Below are 13,614 nucleotides of genomic sequence, written 5' to 3' on the forward strand. Positions count from 1 at the left end.
AGACCACAGGAAACAGATGATTCTTCTGACTTTGCTTGCAGTCAGGAATTGAACTACTGGTTTCGTCTGGTCAGAGGAGAACTGACCCCCAACTGAGCCTGGTTTCTCCCAAGGTTGTTTTCTCCATTCTGTCACCGATGGAGTTTCGGTTCCTTGCCGCTGTCGCCTATGGCTTGCTTAGTTGTGGTCACTTCATCTACAGCGATGTCTTTGACTTGATTGCAAATAAATGCACAGACACTATTTAAACTGAACAGAGATGACATCACTGAATTCAATGATGAACTGCCTTTAACTATCATTCTGCATTATTGACACTGTTTTCGTAATGAATGTTGTTCAGTTGCTTTGACGCAATGCATTTTGTTTAAAGCGCTATATAAATAAAGGTGACTTGACTTGACTAATGCAGAATAATTGTTTTTTTAGATTTAACTGTCAATATCAAAGTACTAGATGCTATAAAATGACATTTTTGCTCCAGTCTGGTTTGTATTGTGATGTAATCTCCTGGAGAATCTGGGTTTAGCTGGTTAGTTTCAGGTGTTAGTCCCTGCTGGTCAACGACTGATTAAAAACTGATTAAAAACAGCTGTATGTTTTTATGATAATTTATGTTTTTGCTAGCATTTACAAATGGTTTCCTTAAAAAAATGTCTATGTGGGGGGAAAAATATGTTATAATAAGCAAAACAAATCGGAAAATATCACAATGTTTTTCGAGACATTGTGGGTTATGTTGATGGGCCACTGTCTGATGTGCAAGGCTTTTATTTTGACGGCCCGCTGTCTGAGGCTCAAGGCTTTTATTTTGATGGGCCACTGTCTGAGGCTCAAGTCTTTTATTTTGACGGGCCGCTGTCTGAGGCTCAAGGCTTTTATTTTGACGGGCCGCTGTCTGAGGCTCAAGGCTTTTATTTTGACTGACCTCTGTCTGATGTTCAAGGCTTTTTTTTTGACCGGCCGCTGTCTGAGGCTCAAGGCTTTTATTTTGACGGGCCACTGCCTGATGTTCAAGGTTTTTATTTTGATGGGCCTCTCTCTGATGTTCAGGCTTTTATTTTGATGGGCCTCTGTTTGATGTTCAAGGCTGTTATTTTGATGGGCCGTGTCAGATGTTCAAGACTTTTATTTTGACGGCCCGCTGTCTGATGTTCAAGACTTTTATTTTGATGGGCCATGTCAGATGTTCAAGGCTGTTATTTTGACGGGCCACTGTCTGATGTTCAAGGCTTTTATTCTGAAGGGCCGTGTCAGATGTTCAAGGCTTTTATTTTGACGGGCCGCTGTTTGATGTGCAAGGCTTTGATGTTGACGGGCCACTGTCTGAGGTTCAAGGCTTTTATTTTGACGGGCCTCTGTCTGATGTTCAAGGCTTTTATTTTGACGGTTCGCTGTCTGATGCTCAAGGCTTTTATTTTGACGGGCCTCTGTCTGATGTTCAAGGCTTTTATTTTGAGGGCCTCTGACTGATCTTCAAGACTTTTATTTTGACGGCCCGCTGTCTGAGACTCAAGGCTTTTATTTTTTTGGGCTTCTGTCGGATGTTCAAGGCTTTTATTTTGACGTACCGCTGTCTGATGCTCAAGGCTTTTATTTTGACGGGCCACTGTCTGATGTTCAAGGCTTTTATTTTGATGGAACGCTGTATGATGCTCAAGGCTTTTATTTTGACGGGCCTCTGTCTGATGTTCAATGCTTTTATTTTGACGGGCTTCTGACTGATGTTCAAGACTTTTATTTTGACGGCCTGCTGTCTGAGACTCAAGGCTTTTATTTTTATGTGCTTCTGTCTGATGTTCAAGGCTTTTATTTAGACGTACTGCTGTCTGATGCTCAAGGCTTTTATTTTGACAGCCCGCTGTCTGAGTCTCAAGGCTTTTATTTTTATGGGCTTCTGTCTGATGTTCAAGGCGTTTATTTTGACTGGCCGCTGTCTGATGTTCAAGGCTTTTATTTTGACAGGCCGCTGTCCGATGTTCAAGGGTTTTATTTTGACTGGCCTCTGTCTTATGTTCAAGGCTTTTATTTTGACAGGCCGCTGTCCGATGTTCAAGGCTTTTATTTTGACGGGCCGCTGTCTGATGTTCAAGGCTTTTATTTTGACGGGCCTCTGTCTGATGTTCAAGGCTGTTATTTTGACGGGCCACTGTCTGATGTTCAAGGCTTTTATTCTGATGGTCCGTGTCAGATGTTCAAGGCTTTTATTTTGACAGGCCTCTGTCTGATTTTCAAGGCTTTTATTTTGATGGGCCGTGTCAGATGTTCAAGGCTTTTATTTTGACGGGCCGCTGTTTGATGTTCAAGGCTTTGATGTTGACGGGCCACTGTCTGAGGTTCAAGGCTTTAATTTTGACGGGCCTCTGTCTGATGTTCAAGGCTTTTCTTTTGACGGATCGCTGTCTGATGCTCAAGGCTTTTATTTTGACGGGCCTCTGTCTGATGTTCAAGGCTTTTATTTTGACGGGCCTCTGACTGATGTTCAAGACTTTTATTTTGACGGCCCGCTGTCTGAGACTCAAGGCTTTTATTTTGACGGGCCTCTGTATGATGTTCAAGGCTTTTATTTTGATGGATCGCTGTCTGATGCTCAAGGCTTTTATTTTGATGGGCCTCTGTCTGATGTTCAAGGCTTTTATTTTGACGGGCCTCTGTCTGATGTTCAAGGCTTTTATTTTGACGGGCCTCTGACTGATGTTCAAGACTTTTATTTTGACGGCCCGCTGTCTGAGACTCAAGGCTTTTATTTTGACGGGCCTCTGTCTGATGTTCAAGGCTTTTATTTTGATGGATCGCTGTCTGATGCTCAAGGCTTTTATTTTGACGGGCCTCTGTCTGATGTTCAAGGCTTTTATTTTGACGGGTTTTTGACTGATGTTCAAGGCTTTTATTTTGACGTACCGCTGTCTGATGCTCAAGGCTTTTATTTTGACGGCCCGCTGTCTGAGTCTCAAGGCTTTTATTTTTATGGGCTTCTGTATGATGTTCAAGGCTTTTATTTTGACAGGCCGCTGTCTGATGTTCAAGGCTTTTATTTTGACAGGCCGCTGTCCGATGTTCAAGGCTTTTATTTTGACAGGCCGCTTTCCGATGTTCAAGGCTTTTATTTTGACAGGCCGCTGGCTGATGTTCAAGGCTTTTATTTTGACAGGCCGCTGTCCGATGTTCAAGGCTTTTATTTTGACGGTTCGCTGTCTGATGTTCAAGGCTTTTATTTTGACGGGCCGCTGTCCGATGTTCAAGGATTTTATTTTGACGGGCCGCTTTCTGAGGCTCAAGGCTTTTATTTTGACGGGCCTCTGGCCGATGTTCAAGGCTTTTATTTTGAAGGGGTGTTTGCGGATATCGGGCCCGTGAGCGCAGAGCAGCTTCTGTCCGTCGCGAATTTTCGCAAATAAATCCGAGATCGATATTAAAGCAGTAATGATCAGTGTCCGTGAACTTTAAACGCATCTGCAGGTGAGCTTACAGCAGCACTATAGATGTTAGGCTAAACAATAAACATGTCGAGCACAAAAGATTCATTCTGCATGCATATAGTGTTCATTAAATGTGACAAACAGTAGACACGGAGCTCCAGTTGAACATAGTGGTTAAAGTGTTATATGATCCTGAAAGTGTGTGTGTGTGTGTGTGTGTGTGTGTGTGTGTGTGTCTCTCTCTCTCTCTCTCTCTCTCTGTGTGTGTGTGTGTGTGTGTGTGTGTGTGTGTCTCTCTCTCTCTCTGTGTGTGTGTGTGTGTGTGTGTGTGTGTGTGTGTGTGTGTGTGTGTGTGTCTCTCTCTCTCTCTCTCTGTGTGTGTGTGTGTGTGTGTGTGTCTCTCTCTCTCTCTCTCTCTCTCTGTGTGTGTGTGTGTGTGTGTGTGTGTGTGTGTCTCTCTCTCTGTGTGTGTGTGTGTGTCTCTCTCTGTGTGTGTGTGTGTGTGTGTGTGTGTGTGTGTGTGTGTGTGTGTGTGTATGTCTCTCTCTCTCTCTCTCTCTCTCTCTCTCTCTGTGTGTCTGTGTGTGTGTGTGTCTCTCTCTCTGTGTGTGTGTGTGTGTGTGTGTGTGTGTGTGTGTGTGTGTGTGTGTGTGTGTGTGTGTGTGTGTGTGTGTGTGTACGTAAAGTGTCCGGCGGGGTCATGGCGTCAGGTTCGGAGGCCGTCCACTACATCCACCTCCATAACTCCAGTCAGTCTGTGCTGGAGGCGCTGAGGTCTCAGAGGCGTAAAGGTCTGTTCTGTGACGTGACGGTGCGCATCCACGACGCGTCTCTGCGCGCTCACGCCTGTGTGCTGGCAGCCGGCAGCCCCTTCTTCCAGGACAAGCTGCTGCTGGGTCACTCGGAGATCTCTGTGCCGCCGCTGGTTCCTGCAGAGACGGTCAAGCAGCTGGTGGACTTCATGTACAGCGGCTCGCTGGTGGTGCTCCACTCACAGGCGCTCTGCATCCTCACCGCCGCCTCCATCCTGCAGATCAAGACCGTCATCGACGAGTGCACACAGATCATCTCTCAGAGACGCGCCGCTGTGGCTGGAGCCGTGGGGGCGCTGGGGAGCGCACTGCCCAAACAAGAGGAGGGCGGAGAGGGCAAGGACCAGGAGAACGTGGCGCTGCAGGGCTTCACTTACAGCATGGGCGGAGACTGCGGCCCAGACATGGCCGCTGCGCTGGGGGGCGGAGCTCAGGGGGAGGGCGGCGGCCTGGAGGGGGGCGGGGTCGGCTCACTGATGCCCCTTGGTGAGGTGGGAGGCGGGGCCATGTGTAGAGGGGAGGGTCTGGGTGTGACAGGGGGCGGGGCCATGTGTAGAGGGGATGGTCTGGGTGTGGCGGGGGGCGGGGCCACCAGCTGCTCACAGGAGATCAACTACATGCTGAACCCGGAGCGCGGTGCGAATGTGAGCGCGCAGAACATCGCCGCCAACGAGCGCGGTCACATGGGATCTCCGAGCGGCTTGGGCCTGGAGCTGGTGGAGCGGTTCAGTGAAGACGACGAGAGAGACGCTCATGATGTGGACCGAGACAGACAGACGGCGCACACACGCAAACAGAGACAGCCGCTAAGACTGCAGGTGACGAAACACAGCACTGTTGACTGGTCTGCTCTGTTGTGGGGTTCACACACTGTATCTGGGGGGTGTTGCTGACTGTGTTCAGGTGCTGGGTGGAGAGCAGGTGGTGGTGAAGAACGAGGGAATGCAGGATGGAGACGCTCTGTTTGAGATGGACGAGAGAGGAAACACATCGCATCAACACACCTACACACAGGTAAAGACAGACGGCTCCTCTCAGAAGAGACTTTCACAGGATATGGAGGAATCCTGAGGTGAATCTGATGCTACAAATAACCCATAATTCTTTGCATCAGCGCGAACCTAGAAAAAGAGGTGGCTAAGGTGTATTATCTCAGTAGATCAGTGTTCAGTGATTTGTACACTCAATTTTTAGTGTTCGTTGTTTGCTCATGTTACCTATTGTGTGTACTGATGTTAATGGGCACAACATTACTGTAAGAGATGCACATTTTAGCTTGTTTTTTGTCAAGAAAAGCTTATAGTTTTTATTAAATTTGGTGTACAGCAATGTTAACCTAAAACTTTTACATCAAATGTGATATTTTGCCCTTCTTTATCTCTAGAAAAGGTTTTGTTGGACGTACATTAGAATTCCTCAAATAGCAAATAAAGTAATATGTTTACGGCCATAAAATACATTTTCTTTTTAGTATTTGACACTCCTCCTAATCAGCTCAGAGATCTCTTTCCTTCAGAGAGAGGCGTGAGTGTGTAATGTGATGTAGTTCTGCTGGACTGTCAGTAGAGGGCGCTCTGTTCGCTGCGTCCTGCAGACCGTGTGCCCCATCTCGAAGCAGACAGCTGTGAAACCTGTGTGTGTGTGTGTGTTTCAGGGGGGGTTCTACGAGGACTCGGCCGTGTTCTCGAGTGGTTTCTGGTCTCAGGCGGATCCGCAGGCGTCTCTGGGCTCAAACCCTCGCGGTCGGGGTATCAAGCCCCTCTCTCCTCCAGCGCCGGGCTCCCAGAACCTCAACAGTCAGGTCTGACGCACCTCGTCACAGTCAGGAGGAGCGTGACACTGCCATCTGTTAACATCTGTCTGTCTGTCTGTGTCCTCAGATGCTTTTCCAGTTCCCTGCCAGCGAATCACAGCAGCCCTCCTTCTTTGTGGGCGGACCCATGGTGATCGACAACCTGGCTGAGTGCCAGCAGGCTCCGCCCCCTGCCTCCCTGACCCCGGCCCCGCCCCCCTCCACCCCAGCATGCCTCGCGGGGCCGAGCTTCACCCCACAGGGCTCCGAGACGTCCTTCGACTGCAGTCACTGCGGAAAGTCACTGCGCTCCCGCAAGAACTACAGCAAGCACATGTTCATCCACTCCGGTACGCCCCCAGTGACCCCGACACCAGAGTAGTTCAGGTGTAGCACAGGTCACACACACACACACACACACACACTCCAGAGAACCGCTGAATTGATTATGAATCAGATTTAATCTGCTGCTCTCTGAACCGGCAGCGTTACTAAACCAGTGCCCTTGTGCTTCACTTCTGCAGTGTGTTAAATCTGCCTGTGTATGAAGACTGAATGTGTGTGTGTGTGTGTGTGTGTGTGCAGGTCAGAAGCCGCATCAGTGCAGCATCTGCTGGCGCTCGTTCTCTCTGCGTGACTATCTGCTGAAGCACATGGTGGTGCACACGGGTGTGCGTGCGTTCCAGTGCTCCGTCTGCAGCAAGCGCTTCACGCAGAAGAGCTCTCTGAACGTTCACATGCGCACACACCGGGTGGAGCGCACCTTCACCTGCAGCGTGTGTCACCGCGCCTTCACCCACCGCACACTGCTGGAGAGACACGCCCTGCAGCACCACACGCCCCCCAAACCACCCACCAATCAGCTGCAGCAGGGCGGGGCCAGCGCACCCGGCTCCGCCTCCTAGAGACGAGTGAGGAGAGGAGAAACAATCAGACTGAATCCCAGGAGCTTTAACACACACACACACACACACACAAAGAAAATGACATGCACATAAACACGCAATCACACACACACACACACACATATATACACAGTACTCACACGTACACACACACAAACACACTTACTCATGCAATCACATGCGCACACACACACTTTCTCTCACTAGCGTGTCTGGTGGGTCGCGACGCCTCTTCAACCCAGAAAACCTCATAAACACACAAACCTCATCGAGCGACTCACACTAAAGACAAAGCCAGTCCTGCGTGTGACGCCGGGACTTTAACGTCGTCTTCAGTGTTGTAGTGTTTAGTCTGTTTTGTACATGTCTTCATGACCTCATCAGAAACCTCAGTGACCTCAGGACCAGAAGAGACTTCAGAGCGCATTACCTCCATTTTTATTTCAACATTAACCTCCATTTTTACATTTTTTATCAATTATATGCATAAATCTTAATGCTATTTTTATGGTGAAACGATATGTAAGAGTTTTATGTCTTGGCTTAAGTGCTGTGCGTGCGGGAGATCTGTATTCTGCTCTGCTTGGTTTGGTATCTAGCATGTGCTCGCTTTACGCTGCATGAAGCTGCATTAAATGCATTGTGACGTTTCACGTTGTCCACTCCTTTATTTAGCTTTTCTGCACCTGTTTAATGGCAGGTACATGAAGACTGGTTGATGTTGTTTTTTTAGGTTCTGTAGTGCCACTGTTAGCAGTTTGAGATCTTCAGTAATTATTCTGTAATAGCACACAGCATTAGTAAACTACAGCATTCATGAGCTCTGATAAAGATGATGCACAATAACATTTAGTTTGGGTTAGCTGTAAATATCAAAGTACTGGACTAGAGGTTATAAAAGGAGACTGTATAACCCTCCCGCTCAAAATACCTGGGATTTTCCCAAAATATCCCCTTTATGAGACTCCCAAATGGTGTCTTAACCAATTACATATTGTCTTTGCTCGGGGTGTTGTATATTTCTCCTAATTCATGAATCAGACATTATCTTATCAGTCACATGGTCTGAATTCTTCCACTCTTGCAGAGAATAATTTTGGACATAATTTATAACAACAATATGATACATTTACAAAGTATTGATTGATAGAAACGTTTAAATCATTTATCATTTATTTATCATTACTATATGTATGAACATAGATTTATATCTGACTTTATAGACCTGGACAATAATAATTACATTTTTCCACTGCTTAATCAAATGTGAGTGTTAGATATAAATGTGAGTGTGAGCAGTGTTGAGATGGGAAGTGTGTGTGTGTGTGTGTGTGTGAGAGAGAGAGAGAGTGTGTGTGTGTGTGTGTGTGTGTGTGTGTGTGTGTGTGTGTGTGTGTGTGTGTTCTGCGTTCTTCTGGAGGAACACACAAAAACACACCAGACGACTGCAGTTAGATGTGATTCTGTTTATCCAGAGCTTTGCTCACTTAGAATGAGAATCCTAATCTAACATGACTGTGGTTGCAGATAAAGCAAATTCAAGCCCTAACTTGGAAGGTGAACTAGTTTGAGATCAAATGTTGGTCACTTCTTGGGTGTGGTTGAATATTTCTTTGTGCACCTAAAATAATTGATTATCATTTCAACAGATGATGATTTTAATGGTTGGCTATAAGAATAAATGAATATGTATTAGTTTGTTGACCTGAGGCTGTTGAAAGTGTGTGTCTGTATCTCCGCTGATGTCCAGGGACTCGTGAACACGTTCATATGTGGCAGTGACTCCATTTTCTGAGCAGATGCAGAGCTTTGTGTTTGTGGAGAAGTGTTGAGATGGAGGAACGGACGGACAGAAACACCGCTCGTGTTCGGTTATATGAGCCAAGCGATCGATAAACACTCCAGCTTCATCCTCATCAGCCTCCTCTTCTCCTCTAAAGTTCATGTGTGTGTGTGACCTTTGGGCTCTTCCGCAGTTCTTTCAGTTGATTTGACCATTGTGAGCACGTGCCTGTGACCTTTGACCTGCTGTTAGCACACAGACGCTTCATCATAAAGCTTCTCATCATCTCAGTTCAGCTGCAAACCTGACAGGAATCTCCGACCTGTGGCTCTTCACAAACGTGATGCTCTCACTCTTTATGTTAGTCTTGTTTTTCTAGTACAGATGTCTAAAGATTCTTAAATGAAGATGCATTTACTTCAGATGTAAAATGACAGACAACATGATGAAAAAAGGTATCTAAATGAAGTGAGCTTATGATTCCAATGAGAACAAATACTGTGCCAGTGGAGTCAGACAGTTCAAGTGAATTCAAAGGGAAACAAGCTGATTTTTCTGAACTCGTTGACAGATATTATTAAAGGGTTAATTCACCCAATAATCTAAATTATGTCGTTCCAAACCCGTGAGATCTCCGTTCATCTTCAGAACACAGTTTAAGATATTTTAGATTTAGTCCGAGAGCTCTCAGTCCCTCCATTGAAGCTGTGTGTACTGTTTACTGTCCATGTCCAGAAAGAGAAGAAAAACATCATCAAAGTAGTCCATGTGACATCATCGAATGATTCGTTCATGAACCGGATATCACAAACTGCTTTGTTTTGAACTCTCTCTCACAACAGACACGGAAGAGAAGACAATGCTGAATAAAGTCGTAGTTTTTGCTATTTTTGAACCAAAATGTATTTTCGATGCTTCAGAATATTCTACCTGACCCTCTGATGTCACATGGACTACTCTGATGATGTTTTTCTTACCTTTCTGGACATGGGCAGTATACCACACACACAGCTTCAATGGAGGGACTGAGAGCTCTCGGACTAAATCTAAAATATCTTAAACTGTGTTCTGAAGATAAAAGGAGGTCTCACGGGTTTGTAACGACATGAGGGTGAGTTATTAATGACATAATTTTGATTATTGAGTGAACTTACCCTTTGTAGAAACAATCTATTTTAAAGAAGGCAAGACTTAATATCTGGATGTTTAGATGCTTTTACTGGAAAACGAGAAAAATACTGCGGAAGAATGTTTTTTTTGCAAACAGCATTTGTTTGTTCACACTCATTTGTCACGTGAACTGCTGAAGACGACTGAATTGAGCGAGAGTTGATGTCGGCGTGTGTGTGTGTGTGTGTGTGTGTGTGTGTGTGTGTCAGTAAAGCACTGCTCTGAACGGAGAATGAAGGCCTGAATCATTGATGAGGGTCGTGCTGTAATCCAGTACAGTCTGATAAGATCAGCGAGAGAGCGTCCGTCTGTCTCTCACTGCAACACTGACCCAGGTCATGCTGGGGATTCAGATGCGTTCACTCTTTTATCAAATAAAGAACTAGAACCCGAGTGTGTTGAGTGTGCGGCACGAGAGAGATGTGTGCTGTATATTAATAGTGTGTGTGTGTGTGTGTGTGTTTCAGGTCATGAACTCACTTCACTGTCATTGATCAGAATCTTCCAGACCAGCTGAGGCCCAAATCTCTCTCTCTCTCTCTATTTCTCTCTCTCTCTCTCTCTCTATTTCTCTCTCTCTATCTCTCTCTCTATTTCTCTCTCTCTCTCTATTTCTCTCTCTCTCTCTCTCTCTTTCTCTGTCTCTCTCTCTCTGTCTATTTCTCTCCGTCGTTCTCTCTGTCTGTCGGAAAGTTTTCAGTTTTAATATGTGTGTGCTTTTATAGCATGACTAAATCATAGAAAAGGCCAGATTTATAACTGACTAAAGAAGATGAAAAGGTGTGGACACGGTTATTTCTACAGCTGAGCTTCTTGCATTTTGAATGCAACATTTATGTGAGGAAAGGATTTAAATGAAGTATTTTCTAAGGTTTGTGCTAGTCAGTTTTCTGGCATTAACACCCAATAAAAGCTCGTCTGCGCCCGTTCTGCTCTTGTCAGGACTGCGTTCCTCGATCTGGAAACTGTCAGTCGATCAGTAAGACTTTTAAAGCAAAAATATTGGTTTTGCAGCTGATTCTGCAGGACACATACAAGCAATGCAGAGTCATAATTAGTATTCCTAGTGTTTGTTCTCAATATTTCTTTGTGGATTTAAATTCAGTTCCTTCTGTCTTTCTTTTCCTCTTCTTTTATTTTTAGAAACTTTTCTGCATAAAGCGACTGAAAATGTGAATGATCGTAGAGACTGAAGTAGAAAAGCTCTTGAACAGAAGCTTCTCTGTTCGGCCCGTCTCGTCTCGTCTCGGCCGCCGAAGGTCACTTTCTCTGAGCTGTGCTCTCTAAGGTCCTGTAGCGGCTGCAGTGGAGTGAATGTGTTTAATCCGGGAATAAGGGAAGAGTGGAAATGAAACTGATACAGGAGAACAGAAGCTTGAGTCTCTTTTCCAGCTGCGCGGAGTCGTTCCCGCGGGACGCCGCTGTTTTCTTAACGTCTGTAGTTAAGTAGATTGGGGAAGTCGGGCTGCTCGGTAATTATGGAACAGATTAAAATAAGGAAATGTATTTTAGTTGGGCTCCCTCCTCTGAGCGCCAGAGAAAGAAAGCAGTGGATGTGAAAATACAATCTGAAAATGAGAGAGCAATATCAAAGCGCTCCCTCATTCCCCGACGCAATTACCCGCCATTCTCCTTCATTAGCGTTAACTGATGACGCGCGAGACATGCGTGACCTCTGACCCCAGACTGCACACACAGAAAGTGTTGGACAAAACTGAGTGAATTATGAGATCAGAGTTGTAGTCAGGTTCTTCTGCTTTCATGAGCGAGCCGACCTGTTAGCACTGTATCAGTTATTCATTTTAGAATTCAAACAACATTAAACATGGTTTAAATCATGGTTAAAATGTTTAAAATAATTTAAGGATGAGAGAGAAATGAATGATTTGTTTATTGGTTTTTGTTGTTGTTGTTGTTGTTAAACTACAATGACTGTTTTTTTTTTCTTAAATGTCTATTAATTATTTTTCTTTGAATTATTACATTTGTAACTGATTCCTTCAATTTATTTTCACGCGTCACTCCTAACCCTTGATGCAGCTCCAGCTCCACTTAGACATTCATGAACTTCTGAGAACAACCTAAACTCTAAACATCATATTAGTGCATTAACCGAGCCACGACAGCAGAAGCAGAAGTGCTCATTGCGTGCTGTGAACTGTTACTCAGCAAAATAATAAAGTAGGAGAATGAACTGAAACGAACGTAATAAAACATTTTACGCGTAATGGAAGAGACCTCAAGCAAAGCGCTTTCCGTTATTGATCAAATCACACGAAATATATGAGATGGAAATCTTTGTTTTCTTTCACACGCACAGACAAAGCAATTTGGCCAAATGATGCGCGCGTGTGGAGAGGCGCGGACACTACGGAGACCCGCAGGGGACGATCTGATCCGCGGGCACGAGAGAGTTCATCTTCTGTCTTAAAGAAAGAGATGACTGTCGCATAGCCAGAATATAATCGATCGCGCGACTGTAGGACATTACTGATCTCATGAATAATTCAGACGCGCTGCGGCGAGTAACGCAATATTCACTGGTATGTGTTTCACGCATGGCGCGCTGAGCCATATGTAAGTGTGTGTGTGTGTGTGTGTGTGTGTGTGTGTGTGTGTGTGTGAGAGAGAGAGAGAGAGAGAGAGAGAGAGAGAGTGTGTGCTCTTGTTTTTGTATCATATCAGGACACAACTCTGTATAATGACATGGGTATGACACAGGTATTACAAGGAAAGGGTGACTTATGAGGACATAACCCATGTCCCCATTTTTCAAAACACTTATAAATCATACAGAATGAGTTTTTTTGAGAAAGTAAAAATGCACAAAGTTTCCTGTGAGGGTTAGGGTTAGGTGTAGGGTTGGTGAAGGGCCATAGAATATACAGTTTGTACAGAATAAAAACCATTACACCTATGGGATGAACACACTTTACACAAAAACAAACATGTGTGTGTGTGAGTGAGTGTGCGTGTCTCTGTGTGTGTGTGTGAGTGTGTGTGTGTGTGTGTGTGAGTGTGCATGCGTGCGTGCGTGTGTGTGTGTGTATGTCTGTGTCTGTTTGGGCTGCGAGTGTTTGAGAGCAAGTGTGTGTGCATTTGTGTGAGTCAGAGTGTGCATACGTGTGTGTGTGTGTGTTCTTCATTTGCTTCATATCTTCATTGTGTTTCTCTCACACATTCACTCTCTTATCAAAGCAGCAGCTCGTCTGCTCTCATTACCGCCGCAGAGCCTTTAAAACAGAGATTAGGGTAAAACACACACACACACACACACACACACTCACTCAGGAGGAGCGAACCAGTAAGTGTGATAAGCAGGAAGAGGACAGTGATGAAAGAGGTCGAAAACTGTGTGTGTGTGTGTGTGTGTGTGTGTGTGAGCAGTGGAAGAGAACACACTTGGAGCATCCTGCAGGCATACAGGTCTGTCTATGTTAATGTGTGTAAGTGTGTGTGTTTGTTGTGTGTTTGTGAATGTGTGTCTCAGTTGTACTTCAGTGTCGATTAAAAATAATCTGTCGATTGCTTCAGCGGTTGCCATGGTGACACTGTCTCCACTTGCATTATGTTCCCATGGTGACGCCGGTAAATGACAGATGAGTTCTGTTGCTGTGTGTGAGACTAACACACACACACACACACACACACACACACACACACACAACAACAGCAGAAACAGCTGAAGAGATACAGCAATGAGTTCCTCTGCAGAAGCTTCTAGACACACACA

The 13,614-nt window shown here is 45.2% G+C and overlaps 1 protein-coding gene across 1 annotated transcript; it reads left to right on the forward strand.

Moving 5' to 3' along the window:
* The first annotated feature begins 3,298 nt into the window (after positions 1-3,298).
* On the forward strand, positions 3,299-7,578 carry LOC128018405 (zinc finger and BTB domain-containing protein 45). Its single transcript, XM_052603880.1, has 6 exons — positions 3,299-3,459; positions 4,106-5,049; positions 5,135-5,245; positions 5,886-6,032; positions 6,112-6,373; positions 6,609-7,578. The coding sequence occupies exons 2-6, from the start codon at positions 4,120-4,122 to the stop codon at positions 6,926-6,928; spliced, it is 1,770 nt and encodes a 589-aa protein (XP_052459840.1). The 5' UTR covers positions 3,299-3,459; positions 4,106-4,119; the 3' UTR covers positions 6,929-7,578.
* Positions 7,579-13,614: the final 6,036 nt, after the last annotated feature.

This window comes from Carassius gibelio, chromosome A1 (genome assembly GCF_023724105.1).
Source record: "Carassius gibelio isolate Cgi1373 ecotype wild population from Czech Republic chromosome A1, carGib1.2-hapl.c, whole genome shotgun sequence".
NCBI lineage: Eukaryota > Metazoa > Chordata > Actinopteri > Cypriniformes > Cyprinidae > Carassius > Carassius gibelio.